The sequence below is a fragment of the Artibeus jamaicensis genome, unplaced genomic scaffold (genome assembly GCF_021234435.1).
Source record: "Artibeus jamaicensis isolate MK-2021 breed Jamaican fruit bat unplaced genomic scaffold, CSHL_Jam_final scaffold_1019, whole genome shotgun sequence".
NCBI lineage: Eukaryota > Metazoa > Chordata > Mammalia > Chiroptera > Phyllostomidae > Artibeus > Artibeus jamaicensis.
In genome coordinates, this window is record NW_026522025.1 from 15460499 (window position 1) to 15486645 (window position 26147).

Sequence of the window (26147 nt, forward strand, 5' to 3'; positions counted from 1 at the left end):
TTGGATACTCAGGATACTTTGGTTGGATATTTCCCTTTGGTTGGTTGTTTTCTTCTTCTTTTTTAATTTTTCTTTTTTATCCCATCACAAATTATGCTATAATTAATTTCTTTGATTCCCTCTATGGATATTTCTACAGGATGGAGTCCCAGAAGTGGACAGTCTTGGTTCATATTGCTAAATTGGTTCCAAAGAAGCTATGTCAATTTTTATTTTACCCAGCAGTGTACTACTAGAGAACCTATCTTATCAACTGTTTGCCAGTATTGAGCAATCCCAACTTGGAAAATCTTGGTAAATTGGATATACAAGCATGCTATCATATTTTAATTTAATATAATATACTTTTACTTCTTTAATTATTCATGAGGTTACATTTTAAAGTATAATTTAGCAGTCATTTTTTGCAGATGAAGTTTCTAATCATTACCCAACTTTCTATTAGAGTCTTAGTATTTTTCTTAACAATTTATGAATATCTTAATATTTTAAAGAAATACAGACATTTAAATGAAAGAAACAGGAAAACTTGAAAAGCCACCTTAAAAATAACAGACATCTATTTATACTGCTTTGCTTTTCAAAGTGTTACAACAAAGTTTTGGTATTTGAAGATAAGAAAAAGGTAGTAAGATAATGCTAAACCAGTAGAAACAAATGCCTGTTTTAGGAATGTTGGATAATATTTAAAAATACTATTTCTTATAAAAGTCTTTGAGTATTTGCAGTAATATTTAACAATTATTTCTTCAGCTATAATGAATAATTATTAAAGCCCAAATGTATACTGGGCGCAATTTTAAGTTCTTCCATTTAACATTCATAATTCTTATGCTCAACAAAATTATTATTCTCATTTTACAGGTCAAGAATATATGGCTCAGAGAAAATAAGTGTAGGAACCACACATAGTCAGTAGCAATTCTTGGGACTTACATTCTTTCCATTACACCTCACTTAAGATATAAAAAATGTAAGTCCCTTGCATTATACAAAATTGCAACTAAATAAAATGAAATTACCTAAACTTTTGACTTTTGAGTCTTACCCGGCCAGATTCCGAAGCAGCGGGCATATTTCTTAGTTCATACACAGCAACCTGTCCGTCACTGTCTCCCACCAGAAGGCAATCTGTTTGTCTAGCGAAGAGAACAGTTGTGAACTTGATTCCAGGGTTGGCGACATTCACAATTAGAGGATCCAAACTGCAGTGAAATATTTTAGTTGTAAATTCAGGTGCTGTTAATTTGTTCATCATGTATACAGACTAAGAAAAGTCTGATATATTTTTGGTTATCTCATGTAACAAAAACCAAAAGCTTCTTTAAGTGTTTTCAAAATCAAAGTAAGTGTTTCTTACTCCTTATTCATCAAAACTTTCCATTTTAACTAGATAAAGCAATTCACAATTAAGGTGTGAACTTACAAGTTTAAACTCCTGTGATGGTTTATTTTATGTATTAACTCGGCTAGACTATGGTACTCAGTTGTTTGCTCAAACACCCGTTCACACGTGCGTGTGAAGGTATTTTTTTAATATCATTAACAATTAAATCAGTAGACTCTGAATAAAGCAGATTGCCCTACAGAATGTGGGTGGGTAGGACTCATCCAATTCGTTGAAACACTTAAGAGAAAAGACTGAGCTCCCAGAAGTGGACTGAAAGTCTGCCTCCCGACCAGCTCGGGCTCCTGGGGACCAGCACGGACTCCTGGGGAAAGCGCCAGACTGCCCGGCCGGTGTGCAGATTGGGGATTTGGCGGCACCACACCGATGGGGGCCAATTCCCGAAAAGAAATATCAATCTCTTTCTGTCTCTCTCTCTCTCCCTTACCCTCTCCTTCCTCCCTCTCTTTATGAGTCTGTTTCCCTGACTAACACAACTCCTTAAATAATAAACTTATTTTAATAAAAGGATATTTTGGTTCGAATGAAACTCTGAAACATAAGGGAGTATTTTGAACAAGAATTTTTCCTAGTCTGGTCATCCAAAGCATCCATCGATGCCCTTAAAACACAAACAGAAGCAGCAACTTGAATATTCCTTGCAAAGAAATGCTGTTTTCGGAACTACAAGTTTTATTGGAAAAATTAAAATCAGAGGTGGGATCATTTAAGGAGCCACTTTATACATTAGTCATCTCATACTCAAAAATAAATTACTTTGTGATGTAATCCTTGATTTTTGGTACAAACTGTTTTATAGAAAAAGACATACAAAATTTTAAAGTTACTAAATTACTAACTCCTAGGAAAAAAGTTTGCCATTAAGAATAAACGCATTGAATTTTACATTATTTATTTTAAACAAGAATGTTTTTCCCTGCCCCTTCTGCTAAAAACTGACATAAAGATCTCTAATATTTTCCCATGGAAATGTTTATCATTAAACACTTTATTCAGATTACATAAACTTACATATTAAAAAGAATAAATGCGTGTACAGACTGATAGCAGCCAGACGGGAGGGGGAGGGGCACTGGCTGGGAGACGTTGAGGGCATTAGCCAAAGAACATGGATGCATCAGCCACAGACACGGACAACAGTGTGGTGCGGGCCAGAGCGGGGGGGTGAGGGAGCATGGGGGCTGGGTGGAGGCAGACGGGGGGGAAGATGCGGACATAGCGTCAGCAATAAAAATAAAGCTAAAAAAAAGAACAGGTGGGTGCGAATGACACGCTACTAACTTTTATGTAACATCTTTATTCAAAAATGTTAATTATATGCATGCCCTTTGATATGTTTTGAAACAAGGTATGAGAATAAGTATATTTGTAAAAAATAATTGTTACTCCTTTTCTTTATCTTACTGTAGAAAAATATTTAGTTAAAAAAATTAACTGACTCTGCATTCTCATATAAACCAGGCAATTAAAAAGAATTCGAGGTTTATGATATCACTCATCAGCCTGTAATCATTTGAGGAGATGAATAATATAACCTGTTGTCATTCAAATACTTTTAAAACCACATAAATTATTAATATTAATATGGCACCCCCGCATACATTTTTATTCTTAAAGGACTCTCACAAGTATAAACTATCACTTGTTTAAAAGTAAATACAGGGTTGGGCAAAAGTAGGTTTACAGGTATGAGTACCCAAAACACAGTTTATTCTTATATTATTATATATTAATTACTGTATTACTTCCCATACGAACAACAGTAAATCTACTTTCGCCCAACCCTGAACAGTTCCCCACTAACCGATGTTAAAACTGTCAGGTATCATTTAGTTTGAACTGCTTCTACTAGACATACCCCTGAGAGAAACACACACACTCACGTGCTGATGTGAAGGTCCCAAATCTCCACTCTGCTCTCATTTGCAGCTGCAAATATATAGGATGATTTTGGAGACCAGGCAACATCATAAACAACGTAAGTAGTCGGATAAAAACTCAAAAATGGCTTCGGATTTTCCTGCTGCCATATAATAACACCCCAGTCAGCAGAGCAGCTTAAGAATACATCATGACAAAATGGATTCCATGCTATTTTATACACTGGACCCTTAAATTAAAAATAAATTAAAACACATAGGTAGAGAGTATTTAATAGCACATACTTTAAATTTCACCAACAAAGTTAAAATGCTAAGATTTCTAGAAGATTTATTCACCATGCATTATTATGTGGGTATTATTTTAGCTGAGAGTAAGCTCATAAATGGAATCTTTTCTAAATTATGCCACACAGAAATATAAAAATATAGTTGACACAATACTCACTAAATATTAATGGATATTATACACATTTACTTAAAAATATAAAGAGTATTAAGAAAAAAGAGAAATGAAGAAAACATAGGGAACAATCATAAAAGATATGGAGAATAGGTATATATGCAAGAGAGTATTTTACTTTGGGATTAGTATGTTATTATAAGCAAAGTCTTTCAAATAAATAAAAAATGCCAACAAATAAACAATAGGTCAACAAATAAAAATGTGACTTCCATAACATGCAAAAAACCCCAAGGCCATTTGAAAGCCAAATAAAATGCCCCCTCTGTTATTGGTGGTTTCCATATAAGAAAGCAGTGAGTCGGCATTTTTAACTCTGAAGGTGTAAATTTACTGCATATTAAAAATACTATGTATGATGGTATTACTGTTCCAGAGACATGACAAGGTGAATGTCCCCATGCTTACTGCAGTTAAACTAACCTTATGTCCTCTGTAGGTATCTAGGTATTGTTCATTGTATGAACAAGAGCACTTGTGGATATGACCTTCTTCAGTGCCAGCCAAATAGATATTCGTGTCCTACAACGCAAGAAATAAAAATGCACTGGATTGTGATATATTAGTAAATTGTTACGTAGAAGATGAGAACATTCAAGATGTTATAATCAACTGAAGAACCAAAACTAGAAATACTAGCTTAAAGATACGTATTTTCTTCTTTTTATCATGATTTTACAGTAATTAAACTACCTGAAGGCCTACTGTAGAAAGAAAATATAGATCTGTTCTTTGCTGCCATAGAGGATAGAACTTAGCATCCTATCTAGAAATTACATGGACAAATATTGGCTTAAAATGAGGAAGAAACTTTTTCACACTTAGAGCTATGTGACAGTGGAACTAGCAGTCCAGGGAAACAGTGGGGACTCTTTCATTACACCTAGTCAAGGAGTAGACAGATGACTTAACAGCAACTATTTATGTATATAATGCTGAAGAAATGATTCTTGCTGGGAATGAGAAATTGAACTAGAGGGTACCTCAGAAATCTGTAACTCGCAATGTATATGTTAAATGGGGATTTTAAATGTATTTCCTATAGTGAAGTCATAATCAAAAAGTGTGGAAGTGAGTGTTCAGCGTCCTAACCATACGGGGTCAGCATTGCCTGGGGCATGTCAGAGCTGTGGAATCTCAGGCCTGACTCCAGACCCACTGAATCAGAGACTGCATTTTCACAAGATTTCCAAATAATTTATGTGTACATTAAAATTTGAGACACACTGCTCTAGTGTATAACAGCACTTAAGAATGCAACTACTAGATCATGGGGCATATGCAGTTTCAAACTACACAAAAAGAACAATTTTTACCCAAAGTAGTATTACTGATTTATGTTCAGCAGTGAATGAAAATTCCCTTTGATCCACATTCTCTTCAATAGTTGGTTATATCAAATATCTAAATTTTGCTATCTCTTAGGTATAAAATTTCACCTAATGGCTTTGAGTGCTATTTCTGTGAATATTAACAATGTTGAGAACATTTTTATTTCCTCTTCTGTTCATATTTTTTACCATTTTACTAATAATCTATCTTTTTCATATTCATTCGTGTAAGTTCTTTACATATTCTATTCCAGATGCTTTATCTATTAAATATGTTGCAAATATCTTCTCCCAGTGTATGGCTTTTAATTTTTTTAGTGTCTTTTGATAAATAATAGTTCTCATTTTAACATAGCTGGATACATATATGGCACTTTTTTGAGCTTTGTTTAAGAAGTTCTTCCGACTTTGAGGTCATAGAGATATTCTCCTACATTTCCTTTTAAAAGTTTTTTCAAGTATGGTAGGGTAGAAGTCTAAATCTAATTTTTACATAGATAATGATTATTCTAACACCACTTAGAAGTAGGTCATTTTTCTCTAGAGATTACTGCCTAAAGTTGGGTATTTCACTGTATAAACTCTGAGACACAGAGATTTCCATGCAAGAAATGTATTGGGGCATTTTCTCAGGAAGAAATTCTTTGAGGAAAATAGGAATGGGCAGAGGTTTAAGTTGAACCATAGTGCAGTTACAACAGAAGTCTCAGCACGATCTATTAGGAGCTCTGTAGCTGAGCTAGCTCTTCAGAATCCTGACTCTAGGCAAGGAGGTTAGACATATTATACTCCACACACATCCCAAAAAAATAGTCAGGCAGGATAATAGACTCAAACCAAACAATATCAATAATTAAACTAAACATAAATGCTCTAAACATATACAATTAAAAGGCAGAGATTGTAAGACTGGATAATAAAGCAAAACCCAGCTACATGTTGCTTACAAGAAATGTACTTTGAATATAAAGATACAAAAAGAAAGAAAGAACTCATGAACACAAACAAGTGTGGTGATTGTGGAGGGGTGGGGGGGTAGGTAGAGATGGAAGATGATATGGGGGGATAAATGGTAATGGAGCAAATACATTAAAAAGAAACCATTTAAAATAATTAAATAAATAATTCAAAGATACAAATAGGTTAAATGTAAAAGAATGGAAAGTGGTAAACCATGATAACACTAGTTAAAAAAAAGCTGGAGTGGCTACATTAGTATCAGACCGTATAGACTTCAGAATAAAGAATATTGCCACTTATAAATAATACTGTTTCATAATGATAAAAGAGTTGATTAATCAAAAGAATATAATAATTCTAAATATTTGTGTACCTAAAATAAAGCTTCAAAGTAAATAAGGCAAAAGCTGATAGAATTATAAGGAAAAATATAAAAATCCACAATTACAGTCAGAGACCACAGCACCTCTTTCTAAGTAAAGGATGGAAGAAATAAACAGAAAATAATCCAGGTATGGTAAACTTGAATAATGCCATCATTAAGTTACTTGAATAACATAATCTGATTGACATTAATAGAAGATTCCACCCCAAACAGCAGAATATATGTATATTTTCAAGTACACAGGGAACATTTACCAATAAAGATAGCATTCTGGGTTTTAAAACAAATCTCAAAAAATTTAAAAGGATTCATTTTTTTAAAGTTTGTTCTCTGATGATGATAAAAAATCAGTCACAGAAAGATCCTTGGAAATACCCAAATATTTAGAATTAAATAACATTGTTTCTAAATAACCTGTTGATCAAAGGTGAATGCAAAGTAGAGATTAGGAATGAAAATGAAAATATAGCATATCATTTTGTGGGGTGCTACCAAAGCAGCACTTAGGGGAAAAGTTATAGCACAGTTGCCTATATGAGGAAGAAAGGTCACACATCAATGATCTCATCTTCCACATTAAGAAACTAGAAAAAAGAGCATATAAAACAAAATGAGAAGTAATGAAATAATAAATATCAAAACAGAAATCAGTAATATAGAAAACAAAAGAAGCATAACAAAAACCAGAGAAATCAAAAGCTGGCTCTTTGGCATCAGTAAAGTTTATAAACTTCTAGCCAGACTAATCAGAAAAAAGGAGAGAGAGAGAAGACTAACATTAGGAATTAGGCAGGCGACATCACTACACACTTTACAGCTATTAAAGGACACTAAGGGAATATTATTATGCCACTAAATTCAACAAATTTGATTAAAAAAATAAATTTCTTGAAAAACATCAATTACCTCACTCAAGAAGAAAAAGATATAATAGCTCTACACTATTAAATTTTGAATTTTTAGCTAAAAGTTAAATATCTTCCAAAAAGAAAACTCAAGGACCAAATGGTTTATTAATTCTGTCCAACATGTAATGAAGAATAATGCTAATTATATGCAAATTATTTCAAAAAAGTAAAGAAAGGAGAACACTTTTCAACTTATTCTGTGAGGCCAGGATTACCTTGATACGAAACCAGACAAAAACATTGCCAGAAAGGAAAACTACAAACCAATAGGTCTTACAAAAAAAGATATTAAAAGTCTAAACAAAATTTAGCATCTTAAATCCAACATTATATTATAAGGGTAAATCAAGATCAAGTGGGGTTTACTCCGGGAATAAACATGTAAAAACCAACCAGGAGAGAAACACTGGGAGACTCTGCCTGCGGTGGTTGAACCACACAGGACAACGACCACTTCGCAGGGAAAATCCACTTAGACACATACTTACAGAATTGCACATAACATCAGAGACTTTTAGGACCCACTGAAGCCTGCCCTCTAGCAGTCCATGGACTCCGAGGGAAGACTGCAGACAGTCAACTGCGTGGTTGTAGATGGAACTGTGGGTAAGGCCTGCCTCCTCATCAGTTACACAGCAAAATTCCTGAAGGGCATATCCCCACTGTCTTTGACAACTACAGAGCCCAGACATCTGTGAATGGCCAAAATGTCGGCCTGAACCTGTGGGACACGGCTGGTTAACAGGATGTGATTGACTGAGAACGCTTTCCTACCCCCAGACTACTATCTTCATCACCTGTTTTTCCATCAGAAACCCATCCTCTTATGACAATGTGAGGCATAAGTGGCACTCAGAGGCCTCCCATCATTGCTCCAATGTACCTCTTCTGCTGGTAAGCACCAAGAGGGACTGGAACAGTGACCTTGAGACAGTGAAGAAGCTCAAGGAACAGAGCCTAGTGCCCACAGCTCCTCAGCAAGGCACCTCCCTGGCTAAGCAGGTAGGAGCTGTGAAGTACCTGGAATGTTCTGCTCTGATGCAGGATGGAGTATTTTCAGAAGCTCTCTGGGCTGTGTCTTACCCTGCCAAAAAGACCAAGAAGTATGTCCTCTTAAAGCTTTTGGGGTGATACTTCGGGACTGCATCCACGGAGAATAAGGAGGGATTCCTTTGACAGCAATTTACAATGCCAACAGAGCCATTTGTCTCTTCTGGAAACCAGGCTCCAGGTTACTAGGCTTTTGGAGGATTGGAGACAGACTGGCTAGTCTGTGTATGGCTGCTTTGCGGTTTGGTCTGCACCTTTAGGAGGAAGTTTGTGTGTGTGTGTGTGTGTGTGTGTGTGTGTGTCCCATCACAGTGGTAAGAGAAGACACCATCAAGACACCACCAAGCACTGTTCTTTGTTCTTTCCTGTCCTGGCCACGCCACAACTAAGCACACAGCCTTGCAGTTCTTTGTAGACTTTTGCCTGCCTGCTTTTAAATTGAACTTCAGCTTCCCTGGCTATAGTTACCATTGAGCAAGTGCCTCACAAAGGATGAGGCTCTCCAGTTTTCAATCACTGCCTTAAACTTTCTAAGTTTTCACGCATAAACAAGTTTATGCGTGATTCCTAGGTGTTCCCAATGTTGACACATCCTTCCCATTCTTGAGATGATTCATTTTTGCAAAACTGGTTAAGTAGTATTTCCCAAAGTTCTGTGAGATGGGAATAGCTGTTCCTTAAAGGGTTCTGTGGTCAAATAAGCCACAGACCAGCTATATCAATAAAAGCTCAAGAGGTTCCTCTCCAGCAGCAATTTATAATTTTTAGTAAGTATGCAACATGTTCTGGAATTTTTTTTGGTCCTATGCAACACCTATTAACATCTCTGGAAACAGTTTTTGGGATGCTAGGTTAATAGGAACTAGGAATTCCCACGGAGGAGGCTATGAAAGAAAAGCATAATGTGGCCCTCTTCACACCTTTGAAAGTAATGCCAGTCAAGGACTGGTTAGTGTTCCTCTCCCATGCTCGGGAGCTGGGTCTGGCACCTGGTCACTCAGTGACCCGGATGTGGGATCTGATGGCTGGATCTGCTGGGAGACTGACAGCACGATGGGCCTGGCCAGGTGGAGTTAACAATCCCTCGAAAAAGCTGTGTCTCTGAGGCTTCTCTGTGGCCTTTTTTCCTTTTCACCTTCCATTTTAAGGAAATACCACTGAAGGTTAACCCCCTAAATAAAACCAAGCAACCAACCAACCAAACTGTCTTGCTAGTCATTGTGAGGGAGTTCTGTGGACCCTCTGAGACTTTTCCTTTGCTGTCGTTCCTCTTAAGTCACTACACAGGCTATCTTGCACTCTTCCTGTTCCTCCCTTCCCTGTATATCTTGCGTGTGTGTGTGTGTGTGTGTGTGTGTGTGTTTGTGTTCAGCCTTTTGAGGTCTTTCAGTTGCTCCGAGAGAGTTGCAGTGTGTTAGCTCTCTGGACTCAGGAGCTGGAGTAGCTCAGCCTGTCCTGGGGCAGTCTGAGTCACATTTCTCAGCCCAGTAGGCCTGCTTCTTCATAGCTGCAATTCTTACCCTCTTTATCTGATATGGAAGAAAAACTTCTGTACCTGCCAGATAGTGCTTGACAACTCCACCATGTACATACCCTCTCATCCTGCCAAAATAGTATTGGATTTTTGAGCATCTGGCAGCTAAAAGGACCATATACCACATGGCTTCTTCCCCTTTGGTGGGTGAAGTGTCTGTGCTTTGCTCTGTGATGGTCTTGCTGTGGCTTTGAGAAGATGTGATCAGATTAGCCTCAGGCTAACTGAACCTCCCGAACAGGGTTGCCAGAAAAAAACACAGTAATATTCTTCCCGCCAAAGGTGAGGAGAGGGCGGTGAGCACACAATGGAGTATGCAGATGTCGTACACCTGAAACTTACATGTTATTAACCACTATTACGCTTATAAATTTAATTAAAATAAAAAAATTTTGTACAAATACCTTTTTAGTGTAAGTAATGTACCATGCAATATTTGGGACATACAATAAAACATTATTTGCTTTTTATCGGAAATTCAAGTTTAATGCAAGCCTCCTGTACTTTTATTTGCTAAATCTGGCAACCCTGCTCTTGGATAATCTGGAAACTGGAGGTCAAGGAGAAATCAAGTATTGATAGAAGATAAAAGTTTATGTCAACTTTATTCTTCCTGCTTTTCTTCTGGTTTCTCTTTTCCCTCCCCAGGGACTACAATGTTTAGTTTTGTTTTCCCTTCATCACTGTTCCCTTCACTTCACACACTACCTTGTCAATGTATATTTCTACACCAGTTGACTGTCTAAAGCTGTGGAGGATCGAGGGTGGAGAGTATATTGTCTGGCATGTGCCTTGCATCTCGATTTCAATGTATTGTATCTAGTTCCCACTGGGTGCCCCAGGACTTCCTGTGGAGGGTGGGTGGCAGGGATTCTTTATGAGCAGTGTGTCAACTGGAAGAGAGTAAGAGTGGCCCCCCTTCAACAGAGGCCCAGGGGCGCTGTGGAAAGTGAGGTTGCTGTTGTAGAAGTATGGGGACTGTAGGAGCGAACTGGCCTGTGTGCCTGCGTGTCCTTTGTCCTTGCGTAGAGTCCCTGAGTTTTCCCAGAGGCAGTCAAATGAAAGTACTTATTGCTCAAGTATATTCCAGTCTTGAGGTGTTGTGACTGACGCTGCCAGGGTACTCACAGGACTTCATGGTAGAAAGGAGCTAGAAACACGACTGTTATCTATGTTCCTGGGAACTTTCTGTTTAGGCACTTAAGTCTTTCAAATTGGCTTTTAGCCCTGGCTGGGTTGAGTGCTGGCCTGTAAATTGAAGGGTCGCCAGTTCGATTCCCAGTGAGGGCACATGCCCGGGCTGTGGGCCAGGTCCATGGTTAGAGGTGTGTGAGAAGGACCCGATCCATGTTTCTCTCCCAGATTGATGTTTCTTTCTCTCCTTCCCTCCCCCTCTCTCTAGTAATGAATAAATAAAATCTTTAAAAAATAAATTGGCTTTTCATTTAAAATTTTACTTATTTATTTATATATTTTTTAATATTAAATTTTATTTAGTTACTTTTCAAGTACATTTTTTTTAATCTATTTCTCCCATCCCACCCAGGCATTGAAGGACAAATACCACATGATCTCACCTTTGACAGGAAGCTAAAGAATAAAACAAACAAGCAAACAGAATAAAAACAAAGACACTGAAATAGAGAACAAGTGGGCAGCGACCAGAGGGGAGAGGGAAGGGAACTTAAGGGTAAAAAGGGGGAGGGATTTTGAGGAACAAGTATAAAATTTTAAATAAATAAATAAATAGAAATCAACCAATGTAATTTACCATATTCACAAACTTTTAAAAAACTATATAATCATATCAATAGATGCAGAAAAAGCACTTAATGTAAACATACCATCCATTCCTGACAAAAAATAACTCTCAACAAATAGTAATTATCAAGGGATCTCCTGAAAAATCTTTTCAGCTTACATCACACATAATCATACTTAATAGTAAGACTGAATGCTTTCTTCCTAAGACCAAGAACAAGACAGAGATGTCTGTTCTCACCACTTCCATTTATTCTTGTGCTGGAGTGAAATCAGGCAATAGAAAGAAAGAAAAGGTAACCAAATTACAAAGGAAGAAGTAAAACTCTCTTCACAGACTATATGATCATCTTGAATTCCTTCCACCAAGGGCATGTCTAGGACACTAGACTAGGGCTTCTCAGTCCAGATCTATTAAGCTATGTTTGGGGATGGGGAGGCGGCAGTGGTGCTTGTATTACGAATTACAGGATGCTTAGCAGGACCCCTGGACTCTGCTCTCTAGATGTCAACAGCATTCCTCCCCATGCCCACCTCCTAAAGCTGCAACAACTAAATATACGTTAAGACGTTGGGAAATGTCCTGTGGTGGGAAAATACTCACTGCCCTGCCCACATTGAAAACTACTGTTCAAGAGTCCAGATGAAGAGTAGATTACAAGAATTTAAAAACGAAGGCAGTTAGAGTACGGCAGCAGTGTAGAAAAGTGAAACATAATAAACGCCTGAGCTGCAGTAACAAGTAGTAAGCTTGGAGTGGAAGGAGTGGCACAATAAGACTTAAACATCACTTGGATGATAGGATAGAACAGGTCAGGAGTGCAGATGTTGCTTTGCATAATTATCAGAAAACATAAGGCTATGTTTTCTTAGAATTGTGTCATGATGGCTGGATTTTCTGACTCCAAAGAATCTTCAGATAAGAGAAACTTGAATAAGTAGAACTTCATGAACTATGCTTTGATTTGATTCTTGTCTCAATAAGCATGAACTTAAGTGGCCTTCCTGATCCCCAGAAATATGTCCCCACCCACGCTGAGGATACAGAGGACTACATAGTACATTTGGTTCTTGTCAGTATCACAGAGCAGCAGAGCACACAAGGGCAAGGAGAAGCATTCCAGTTAAACATGCAGTTGTAAAGAGGATCCTGCCACGGTTCCTAGAAATACAGACTTTTCCTCTGGAAAGCAGATAAAGACTCAGTAATGTCAACTGGAATGTGCCACTCTACCTTCAGCTGGCAGCTATGTTTGTTGTTATTTTTTTATTTACAAGATACAATGTTAATCATGGTAACATGCTAACATTTTATCTTGCTTTATATCTTCATACACTTTAGTTATTGGAGGTTGTTACATGCAACAGCAAATAAAAGATTGAAATAATTTACCTTGGGATGAAAAGCAAAACACATTCCAGGAGCCTGTCGAGATATCAAAGCTTCGCCTTTCTTTTCCTTTTCCCCTCCTCTTTTGCTGCTGCCAAAAGTAGTTCGCTTCAAACGCATCAAATCTTTATTTAAAGGAAAAAAACCATTACATTTCTTAGGCTCCCCAAGGTTTTCAAATTATGGAGGTGTACAGGTTTTTATTTACTTCATGGGGAAACGGTGTGATTTCGTCATTAGGTCTGTTTTTTCATGCCTCTGAAAATAGAAGGTTTCTAAGTGTTTCCTCTGGGACCAGGACGTTTTAGCAGTTAGAAGAATTTAGGATGGTGAGTGGACCATGTACCTACCAGGGAAAGAAAATCAACTGCCATGTGACTGCACACATGTACCTTGTTTCTGCTACATCTGTGCCATGGTTCCAGGCAATCATAGAGACAACTGTCAGGGGTCCTGAACTACCTTTTTAAATGATGCAGGGCAGGGAAAAAAGATGGAGAGAACAGGGGGAAAGGCTTTCTGCCTTGGAAAAGTCAGTATCCAAATATAATAGTGTTTGAGAGTGTTACTAGTTTCAACTGAAATTCTAAATTGTCCCCAAACCACTTTGATTATTAAAATTATTTTAGGAGGGTAAGAGAAAAAAATATGTATCTTATTTACCACATGAGAAAGTGCTGTAGATAAATATCTCATGTGCAAATAATGATTTCTGCCATCGTTTGCATGTGATTTGATTAAAATTAGCAAATACCAGAACTAGATGCTTAGAAAAACAATGACCAAGCCCAGTTTTCTTTTGTTTCCTTATTTAGTAAAACCAAAATTTGCCACGTCTTACACGTGGCTTACCGGGGCTTTTCAATCCAGCACACAACGAGAGAAAGAACACTTGAAATATAGACATCTTTCGTGTACTTTTTACCATGGCAGTCCAGTCCTTTCCGTATAACCCACTTGGAGATTCTCCCGTCTGCAGCTATAGAAACCAGTATTTCTCTCTTGTCATCGCCTGTTGTCCCTCGGTCTTGTTCTATCCACTGTAGTTGCCACACAGGCCCCAGATGTTTCTGAGGGGACTCACTGAAATGGGGAAAAGCACTAAATATAGGGTCATTATAATATTTTTTTAAAAACTTGCAGTACAAGTGATAAGGATAGCTCTGGAGAACACCATGACCTACTCATACAATGATGCCTTCATTGTTCAAAACTAGACTTTAACCTTAAATATTTTGAAAAACAGAAAAAATGATAACTTTGACACAATATTTACTGTTGTTTTTCTAACTTATTTTTAAAAATTTATTTAATTATTGTTCAAGTAAAGTTTTCTGTCTTATACTCCCATCCCAGCCCACCCTCCCCCAGTGCTCCCCACCTCCCTCCCAATTCCACCCCCCTTAGTTGTTGTCCATGTCTCCTTTATACTAGTTCCTGTAAATCCTTCCCCTTCTTCCCCTGAAATTCCCTCCCCTCTCCTCTCTGGTCGCTGTCCACCTATTCTCTATTTCAGTGTCTTTGTTTTTATTTTGCTTGCTTGTTTGTTTTGTTGTTTAGCTTCCTGTCAAAGGTGAGATCATATGGTATTTGTCTTTCAGCACCTGGCCTATTTCACTCAGCATAATGCTTTCCAGTTCCATCCATGTTGTTGCAAATGGTAGTAGCTCCTTCTTTCTCTCTGCAGCATAGAATTCCATTGTGTATATGTACCACAATTTTTGGATCCATTCATTTACTGATGGGCACCTAGGTTGCTTCCAACTCTTGGCTATTGTAAATTGTGCTGCTATGAACATTGTGGTGCATAGGTTCTTTGATATTGATGTTTTAGGATATAATCCCAGCAGTGGAATTGCTGGGTCAAAAGGCAGGTCCATTTTTAGTTTTTTTAGAAAATTCCATACAGTTTCCCACAATGGTTGTACCAGTCTTCAATCCCACCAATAGTGGATTAGGGTCCCCTTTTCTCCACAACCTCTCCAACACTTGTTGTTTGTTGCTTTGTTTATGATGGCCATTCTGAGCGGTGTAAAGTGGTATCTCATTGTGGTTTTATTTTTTTTATTTTTATTTATTTATTTATTTTTAATATTAAATTTTATTTAGTTACTTTTCAAGTACATTTTTTTTTTATCTATTTCTCCCATCCCACCCCACCCCCCCGCCCGGTCTTCCCCCTCCCTCCCATTCCTCCCCCCCGCCCCAGTCCTCATCTCTGTGTCTTTCATACTTGTTCCTCAAAATCCCTCCCCCTTTTTCCCCTTCATTGTGGTTTTAATTTGCATCTCTCTGATAGCTAGTGATATTGAGCATCTTTTCATGTGTCCCTGGATCTTCTGTATGTCCTCCTTGGAGAAATGTCTGTTCAAGTCCTTTGCCCACTTTTCAATTGAGTTGCTTGCCTTCTTAGAGTGGAGTCATGTAAGTTCTTTGTATATTTTGGAGATTAAACCCTTGTCTGAGGTATCATTGGCAAATATCTTTTCCCATACAGTTGGATCTCTTTTTATTTTAATACTGTTTTTTTTAGCCATGCAAAAGCTTTTAATTTTCATGAGATCTCATTTGTTTATTCTTTCCTTCATGTCCTTTGCTCTGGGGGACATAGTTTTTCTCATTTCTTAAAAAAAAATTTTTACTGCCTTTAATTATGTTGGCTGTCATAACAAAAGCAACTTATTTCTTCCCAAAACCTATTTCATTTACTCTGTTCCTTTTATTTTTTCCTGGTTGTCTAAATTTAGTTTATTTTAGACATACTGAATATATATACAAGGATCTTTATCTTTTTCATAGCTTCAATGGATAAGTTGTTTTAATTTTATTCACTTCTCAGTGAATGTCAGATTAATGACTGTTTTTCTATCAGATTAATGGGTCGCTCTGTTACTACTAGTGAACCCCTTAATTATTTTTATACAAAATCTCCAAAATAATAATTCTGAATCTTTTGAACATCATAGCTATCTCTGATTATTTGGTAAGACTTTTGGATGCTCTTCCTGGAAATAAACAGAAAGGACACCAGCACTTACAAAACTATTCAAACAATTTCAAACTTCAGTTTAGGAGCTCCTTCTTTAATGCTTATTTCCACTGAGTCAGCCAAGTTCACTCAAACACTAACATGAATATTCTATCTCTTTGTTGTCCCATTGATATTTGGTTTATTATAAAAACCTAACATATTCAGTATATTTCCCCTTTCATTTTTTTATTTTCTCAGTATGACTCACTCTTTTTTCTTTTAAAAATTTCATCTCTTTTTCAAATATTAAATTCATGAAGGTGACATTGGTTAATAAAATTATATGCTTCAAATGTATAATTCTATAATACATTATATGTATATTGTATTGTGTGTTTACATTTATTTCATTCCTTCATTCTTAAACACTTACTGTCATTCTGTTACCTATCTAATATCATGTGACACATATACAGAGCATGCAAAAAGTAAGACTTAATTCTTGCCCTCAAAGGGCTTACAGCCCCCTCCGGAAAATGATGTATATGTAAATGATTTCTGTACAGCATGTGCTGTGATAAAGGTGTGTATAGGATGCACAAAGCAAAGAAATGGGAATGTTTCCTTCAGGAGGTGACACCACAGGAGTCAAGAGCACAGACTTTCAGCAATAAGATGAGTAACTGCTGGAGATCTAATGGACAGCATGGTGATTGTACCTAATGACACTGTACTGTATACTTGAAGTTTGCACAGAAAGTGGACCGTAAGTGTTCTTATCACACACACACAAACACACAAAGCGCCTCTGTGAGGTGGTGGATGTGTTAATTAATTTGACTGTGGTCATGATTTCACAACATACACATATATTCAATCATCACATTATATACCTTTACAAATCACATTGTGCAACCTAAATATATGCAATTTTTCTACTTATACCTCAATAAAACTGGGAAAAATATTTTTTAAAAAAGAGTAAGTATAAACTGTCAAGCCAAAGGGAGTCTGTTGGTGAGGCGGGCAGAGAAAAAGATGAAGGAGAAATTAGGACAAAGCATTCAGCTGGAGAGACACTATGAAAAATTATGAAATGTATGAAATTAGAAAAATAATGGCATCAATTCTCAATAACAACATATACATTCATTCAAAACCAAATAACATTAGAGCAATGTTTCCCCTCTCCCTCAGTAAGTATGCCTTACACATTTACCTGATCCTTGCATTCTCACCTGCTGTCCAGGACGGGTGCATTGCTGTTGCTCTGCACATTGTAAATTGCGATGGTGCCATTGTGATAGCCAACTGCTAAAAGATTAGGTGCTCCAATAGAAAAGTCCACAGCAGTAACTCCATATGGACTCTGATAAATACGTTCTGGCCACTAAATAAAAAAAGTATTATATTACATTTAAAACTTGGCTTGGTAGGCCACAGTACGTGGGGCACGATGATGGCTGAAGTACAGCCTAGTGGCAGCGGGGATGTAAGAGTTAGTCTACATTTGGTTCATCTTCTCTTCCTAACTTCCAGTACAGTGGTGAAAAAATCCTCCTTTCCTCTCCTTTGATGAATCCTCAGAGCTCAGTAATTTTAAGAAATGCAAGATGGGCTTTTATAATACTTATCATATTTTGGCAATCTTTCAATGGGATTTGTATGATCATCACAGGTCTACCTTCTTAAAGAAACAAATAATGAACTCCAAAGAGATTATCTAGCATATATTCCCATCTCTGAGTATCTGTTTCAGACATTTGGATTATCTAATAATTTCTAAGTAATAGATAGAAGAAGCTCCAAAACTCTCTAAGGTACTCTCTTCAACCCTGTCCAAAGCTTTACTGTTTTGTTTTAATGTCTGATCTAAATGCTTTCTTGTTTTTAATCCCCTACATGGAAAAGAAGACAATCTACTGATAATGACTCTTACAACAATCCTCCCACATGTTTAAAATTGCGTCTTCCTTTCTTTCATGCTATAGAAACCCATCTTCCCAACAGACTTGGAATATTTATAAAAACTCTATTTTTGTATGCTCTTCTGTTCCTTTTCTAAGTTTCTCTTCTTATGTTTCTGTTCTGAGTTAAAAATAGATACAAACTGATAAGCTAACAAATTGACAAGGGCTGTTTAGCAAAAAAAGGACTGATTTTTATTTATTCTCTTTGAAAATTTTATGGCAATACGATGGTAATAGTAATCTATTTTTATATCACTTGAAAATAGCAGAAATCTATCTTACAAGGTGATAAACAGTTATTCATATATTAAGAAACAATCCAGTATTAAATTAAATATAATTTTCAAAGTATTTTCATTTGCAAATTCACTCTTTGTAGTTAGCAGTGATTAAAAAAATAATGGTTCAAAATTAGATCATCAGATCTAACAGCATACAAGACTTCCAGCCAAGACAGAGGCGTAGGTGAAAATACTGTACCTCCTCGCACAACCAAGTTTAAAGACAACAAAGTTTTAGTACCAAAAATGCAACCAAAACAGACAGAAAATCGAACTGTACAAAAGTCCGACAACAATGAACTGTTCAGCCAGATCGGTAAGAGGGGTGGAGTCAGCGGCTGGCTGAGAGGGGTCCCGGCAGAAAAAAGTGGCTGGACCAACCCAGGTGCGCAGGCAGTGGTTGGCGGATGCCAAGTGTGGAGTGGCAACCAGTGGACCCAGTGAGGGCACAAGGCAGCTAGCTGACCGTGGTCACACAGTCACACGTAGATAAACCAGGCAAAGGAGCAAGCAGTGAGACAGACTGTGCAAACCAGGGCCCCAGCAATGGATATTAAAGCCTAAAAGCACCAACTGGGAAAACTTTCGGGGGTCAAGGTGCCAGGAGAGGCTCCCAGTCTCACAGGGAGTTTGTTGGAGAGACCCACAGGGTCCTGGAGGGTGCACAGGCCCATTCACCTGGGAACCAGCACCAAAAGGGCCCAATTTGCTTGCATGAAGTAGCCAAGGGGACCGAAATCTGAGAGAGAGCAGAACAAACACATTCTGATTTTGCCCCCACATACAGCATCGCAAACCAGCGACCTGGGTCGCCCTACCCTGGTGAACACCTAAGACACCACCCCTCATAACTAATAGGCGTGAACAGACCAAAACATTATGGCTCAAGCAGAAGAACAGCTCAAAGCCCCACAGCCAATACTTCTAAGCAACCAAGAGATAGCCAACCTATCAGATGCACAGTTCAAAACACTGGTGATCAGTATACTCACAGAACTGGTGAATTTTAGTCACAAATTAGAGGAACAAATGAAGGCTAAACTAATTGAACTGAAGGGAAATGCACAGGAAACCAATAGTGATGGAAAGGGAACTGAAACTCAAATCAAGGGAGTGGACCAGAAGGAAGAAAAAAATGACCAAACAGAAAAGGATGAAGAAACAAGAATTCAAAAAAATGAGGAGAGGCTTAGGAACCTTCAGGACATCTTTAAACATTCCAACATCTGAATTATAGGGGTACCAGAAGGGGAAGAGGAACAGCCACCAGTGGAAACCTTATTTGAACAAATAAAAAAGGAGAACTTCCCCAATCTGGCAAAGGAAATAGACTTCTAGGAAATCCAGGAAGCTCAGAGAGTCCCAAAGAAGTTGGACCCAAGAAGGAATACACCAAGGCACATCATAATTACATTAGCCAAGATTAAAATGAAGGAGAGAATCCTAGAAGCAGCAAGAGATAAGGGGACAGTCACCTACAAAGGAGCTTCCATCAGACTGTCAGCAGATTTCTCAAAAGAGACCTTGCAGGCAAGAAGGGGCTGGAAAAAAGTATTCCCAGTCATGAAATCCAAACACCTACATCCAAGATTGATCTATCCAGCAAAGCTTTCATTTACAATGGAAGGGCAGATAAAGTGCTTCTCAGATAAGGTCAAATTCAAGGAGTTCATCATCACCAAGCCCTTATTATATGAAATGTTAAAGGGACTTATCTAAGAAAAAAGAAGATAAAAAATATGAATAGTGAAAGGACAGCAAACTCACAGTTATTAAGAACCACACCTAAAACAAAAGCAAACTAAGAGGACAGCTAGATCAGGAGCAGAACCATAGAAATGGAGATCACATGGAGGGTTAGCAACAGGGGAGTGGGAGGAGGAGAAGGGGGGAGAAGGTATAGAGAATAAGTAGCATAGATGGTAGGTAGAAAATAGACGGGGGAGGGTAAGAATAGTATGGGAAATATAGAATCTAAAGAACTTGTGACACATGGACATAAACAAAAGGGGGGGTAATGGTGGGGGAGGGGGTGTGCAGGGTGGAGGGGAATGAAGGGGGGGACATAGGACAACTGTAATGGCATAATCAATAAATTATATTTTTAAAAAGATCTAACAGCATACAGTAGATACTCAAAAATAGTTATTAAATGAATTTATAAATATGTAGAAATGAATTTATAAGTGAATTTATCTTATATCAACAAGAATAAATTTTAATTGTTATGTATTTAAACCAAAAATGTCTTGCTTGAAAAATTGTCTTGACCTTGTTTAATTATCACATACAGCTGTCTATTTTATGATAATTGTATCATCATTTAATTAAATACAAATGGGTCTTATTCCTGTTTGGGTTACCATGGGATTCTTTATTGACCAGCAGCAAGCCAATCCTTTTTTTTGTTCTTTAAATCCAAAATGGCCATAGCCAACAGCCAAAAGGTCCTGAAAATCAGAAATACATATTTAATATAAAAGAGTGTCATATACTAATATTGCAAATGTATAAAGATGCATTTAAATGATCTATAAGATGTTCTCAAGCACAGTTTCCCTTTTTTTGTTGTTATTCAGTCATAGTTGTCCCCATTCCCCCAAACAAGTATAGTGTTATAAAGACAAATCCATACTAGAAGTATTTTATTTCATTAAAAATAATATACATAATTTAAATTATATGCTGTTTAGGTTTCAACAAAAATGATTATAGACATTCTATTTTAATGACCATAACAACTGTCATATTTTCACATAGTATTTTAAAAGATGTAAATATAAAATAATAAGGCTAATTCTTAAACATAATACAATTTAAACATATAAATTAGTTTTGATCACTCTAAAATACACTAAATATTTATTCCAAAGGTACTGCCATTTAGGAAAGGATTTTGGAATAACTAATTGAAAATCATGTCTTCGGAGGCAGTTTCTATACCACAGGAGAAAATAAGTCTCGGGACTCTATAATCATCTCTTTTTTACAAGCAAACATACCACTCCCCAGCTTGATGATTCATCTAATTTGTCTAAAGATGATTTTTAGCAGTATAGTAGTTAAGAGCAAGAGACCTAGAGGCAGATGTGTGGGTTTGAATCTTGGCTGTTTCACATGTGTTGCATAACTTTAAGCAAGTTGTTTATCCTTTCTGTACTTCAATTTTCTCATCAACATAATGGGGAAATTAATACCTACCTTGCAGAGTTTTTGTGCGAATACAAGTAAAATGCTTATCATATGCCTGGTACATAGTAAGTACTATTTAAGTACCTGCTATTATTAATAGTGATAGCATTTTAAGGAATCTCAAAATTATTTTGCATGTTTTCACTGTTACTGGATGATGTATAAACTTCTGAATATAATTAACTTAAGGAGAATACAAATTGGGATACATGAGTTTGGTAAATGTTAAAATAAACCAACAATATACTATGTTCTAGTTCATTTCTCAGTCTCTGATATGGTTCAGAGAATGTCATGTCCTGAGTACATCTCCTAAAATAATAATGGTAATATTTTTATATTAGAGGAGAAAAACATTTTTTGTAACTATTTGCATTTCCCCCTCTGTGAAACAAAAACTTGCTTTACAGGCATTCTAAAACTAGGGGTTCAAAGATTTGACAAAGGCCCTTAAATGCTGGAGATTAAATTATTAAAATATTCAATAACTTACTGGATTTGTTTTATTCCAGGCAAGGCTGCTCACATTAAGGCCTTTGGTTAAGTCACAGGAAAAGGACCAGAGTCGTTCCAAATTGGCTGGTATTATTGATTGTTCTTCATCTATTTCTAGTTCTTCTTCTTCTTTCTTAAACTCTTCTTCTATCTCTTCAATTTTTTCACTTTCTGAAAAGTCTTCAGGCTCTTCAGGTTCTGGTTCTGAAATTAGATCAGTTAACAAGACTATTGTCTTCCGTACCTGTGGGGGCCTGCCAAAGGCTCCAAACAGCATCTCCCTCTACCACTGACACTATAAGCACCACTGGCTCTGCTGGATCACATGGTGAGGAGGACCACGAATTGCTGCCTGGCCTGTTGCAGAATCTTCTTTTGTTCTGGGGCCCCCTCAAAGCCAGCAGCTTTTCAGGTCACTCACTGTGGGATGGGCCTGAGCTGAAGCTCCACTGATCACCTGACCTCCGTATGTCCTCACGCTCTGACTCATGGACCACAGTGATGTTTTGTGTCTTTGGGAGTTAGTGTCAGGTCAGAGCCAGCATCCCGTAATCCCTGAAGTTCTAGTAAAAGGCTCTAGTCCCTGAGGGAGAAATATTAACAGTATACATTTTTTTTGGCACTGTAGTGGCAGATACTACACTTTCAAAGGGGTCCCTTCTCAAAGCTTTGCAACAGACTATTTAAGCTTGGAAAGTTTCTATGGCCTTTATTTTCTTCACTCAAATATTGAGAAGTTGCAGTACATAATCTCTAAAATCCTTCAAAATATTCTGAGGACACATGAAATGAGATTTGTAGCAATGAGAACAGGAAAGATTTTACCTGCAATAAAATTAAGGAGAGGTAATGAAAACCAGAACCTAGGAAGTATCAGTGGCAATTGAAAAGGAAGGTTGAATATGAGAGAATAATTTAATGCATGAACAAGGGAGGCAGAGATGCTTATGAAGTTCTGAATCTAAGGGACTATGACTTGCTGTGGGCTCTCTAGTCTGGACTCTACTCTTACACGTACAGTGCTGAAAGCTACATAAACATATATATATTCTCATAAGTGATAACCCAGTTGATTACATTTAGAAATTTTTTAAATTATTTGAGTTTGTTTAAATGTGATTATTTCTTTAGATACCTTTTAAAATAGGAAGCTGCCGATAAGCTGCAAGTTTGGGCTGAAATATATTTTCCATTAGAACTCGTTCCATGAAAAATAAGTCCTGCTGAAACTTTTCAGATTTTAATATTGCATCTGAGTGGTCTTCTTGATCATCATGCATTTTAGCCAGAATTACATGTTCTATTTCCATAATAGAACTAGCTTCACTATCTACAAAATACAAACATAATAATGATAAATAACACAAATAATATTAGATAATTCATGCATTCTAAATATTTAAAAGATGACATTTTGTCATTACTATTTGTTTCTTCTAGTCATCAGCAACTTTGATAGGCATTTATTGAATATCTTTTATATACCAAGCACATGCAAGATATACATTTATCATCTCATTTTGAAATTACTAACCACTCAAAAATGTACTCTCTTTCAAAAGGTAATTTTAATCTCTATACACATTCATTCCAATTAAAATAAGCTAAAGAGTCTTCAGATGAAGGTGTGATCTGATTATTGCTTTATAGGAATATTATACAACTGCATTAATTTTTTATTGATGCTATAGTAAATCATCAAAAACAGTGAATTAAAAACATGCAAATTTACTAACTTAGAGTACTGTAGGTTGGAGGTCTGGATGCAGGTCTCACTAGGCTAAAACCAAGAAGTCCATAGGGTTACGGTCCTTTTCAGAGGCTCTAGAGGAGAGTTCATTTCCTTATCTTCAGCTTCTAGGCCACCCGCACCCTTCCCCCATCTTCAAAGTCAGCAGCATTACCACTCTCAGATAACAGCTGGGATAGGTCCTCCACATTTAAGTACACATGTGATTAGCTAGGCCCCATGCAGATAATGCAAGATAATCTCCTCCTTTGAAGATCTTTATTCAATCACATCTGGAAAGTCTTTTTTGCCATGTGAGGTCATATATTTACAGGTTCCAGGAATTGGGATGTGTACCACATGACTTAGCATACTCTTACTTTAAAAACCAAATAAAGGGCAGTCCTGCATCCATGAAGATGGCATACACACATTTTTGCCTGTTTCTCCTCCTAAACACATCTAAAAACCCTGGAATATATGTATATATGACCGACATAAGAAACATGCACACACACACATAAACAACACAAGAAAGCTTTAAAAGTCTTAGGAAGAAGACAAAGCAACTAGAACCACCGGGGCCCAAGAAATGACAGTTATGAATTCTCTGCATTTTCTTATTGCCACATATATTCCAAACATGGAGCTGAAGAAGACAGAAACTTGGAAACACAAATAGATGCAGACAAAGAAAAGTCTAGAAAGAAGCCTCCCCTTTCTAGCCAAAGGACCAGGAAAAAGACAACCTTGCAAGAAAGAAAACTTTTATGTATAACCACTCTATTCCAGACAAACACCACAGGAAAAAATATCCATGTCATAAAGGCCAAGTGAGGATCCTAGACTTCTACCTGTGCCAGGCTATAACAAGGTATCCCAAACTCCCAGTCTTACAGTGGGTACCAGGAGAGGCAAGGCTCAGTGGAGAACTAGGACATTTCTGACTATCAAACATAATGACCAATTGGGAAACATGGAATTTCACACCCACCTGGAAGTAACAAGGTGACCCTCCTCCTAACTAGAATAGTCAGAGTTACTCTGGTAAATGAGAACTTAAATCACTGCTCAACAGTAATGAGGCCAACTCTCACTCTGTGGTGTCAAGTGAGTCCTCTTATGGAACAGTAATGAGACTCCTATTCCTCCCAATCATGGAGCTATCAATGGAAGCCAGAGATTCCCACCCACTTCCACCCAGCTGTAATGAGAAGACCCCATCCCTTAATGTCATTGCAGACCAAGTAGAAAACATGGACTTCAACCTCGCCTGATAGCAATGAAGTAGTGAACTCCTCTCCCCCTTGTCAAAATAGTGTCAAATAAAGCCTGCTAAGGAAAAGTGTCAAGAAGATCCTGACTTTCATAACATAATGCCCCATCTCCAGGTTACAATTAAACATCATTCATCATACCAAAAACCAAGAAAATTTCAGCTTAAATTTTAAAAAAGGACAATCAATACACAGCAATATTAAGATGACAGATGTTTAAATTATCTGATAGTTTAAAGCAGGCATCATAAAAATGTTTTAACAAGTATTTATGAGCACACTTGAAACAAATGAAATAATAGAAAATATCATAAAAGAAATAAAACATCTTAGTAAATCAACAAAGGAACCAAATGAAAGTTTTAGAACTGAAAAAGACAATGAGTAAAATTTTAAAATTAAATAGGTGTTCTGACAGCAGAATAGAATCAGTGAGCTTAAGGAGAAAACAAGAGAAATTACCTATCTAAAAAACAGAAAGAAAAAGTGTCTGAAAAAAAATGAACAGAACCTCAGAGAAACAAACAAACAAACTAAATAACATTCGGATCACTAGCATGCCAGAAGGAGAGAAGAAAAAGGAAGGGACTGAAAAGTATGTGAAGAAATAATAGCTGAAAATTTCCAAAATTTGGCAAAGAAGAATGACATACAGATTCAAGAAACTAAGTAAACTGAAAAGAAGATAAATACAAAAAAGTCACACTAAGACACATTAAACTCAAAGTTCTGGAAAGAGAAAACAAAAACAAAAAATCAAGGAAGCAGTGAGAAAGAAATGACACCTTATCTAAGGGGGAACTGCACTGAATAACAGCAGAGTTCTCACCAGAACTCATGGAAGCCAGAAAGAAGTAACACAGACTATTTGAGTGTTGAAAGAAAAAAACTGTTCAACCCAGACTTTTATACCCTCTGACGTATTCAATGAGATGAAAGGGAAAACCAGAGTATTACCAGATAAAGGAATATTAAGAGAATTTGCTGCTGGCAGATCTTCCCTAAGAATGGCTACAGGAAGTTCTCTGAACAGAAAGGAAATAATAAAAGAAGGAATACTGAAACATCAAAGGGAAAACAGAACAGGTAAATGTGGATAAATACAATACACTCTCCTTCTCTTGAGGTTTCTTAACTATGTTTGGTGGTTGATAGTGTCAAC

General features: G+C 37.0%; 1 protein-coding gene across 1 annotated transcript in view; it reads right to left on the bottom strand.

The window, feature by feature from the left end:
- Positions 1–26147, bottom strand: part of DNAI4 (dynein axonemal intermediate chain 4) — a 70273-nt gene that overhangs the window by 5881 nt on the left and 38245 nt on the right. The window contains exons 8-16 of the mRNA XM_053655444.1: positions 23115–23309; positions 21978–22183; positions 20656–20742; positions 17280–17431; positions 13996–14153; positions 13074–13195; positions 4175–4273; positions 3292–3518; positions 1049–1205 (exon numbers count right to left, since the gene is read on the bottom strand). Coding sequence (XP_053511419.1) covers positions 1049–1205; positions 3292–3518; positions 4175–4273; positions 13074–13195; positions 13996–14153; positions 17280–17431; positions 20656–20742; positions 21978–22183; positions 23115–23309 — 1403 coding nt within the window. The remainder of the gene's footprint in view (positions 1–1048; positions 1206–3291; positions 3519–4174; positions 4274–13073; positions 13196–13995; positions 14154–17279; positions 17432–20655; positions 20743–21977; positions 22184–23114; positions 23310–26147) is intronic.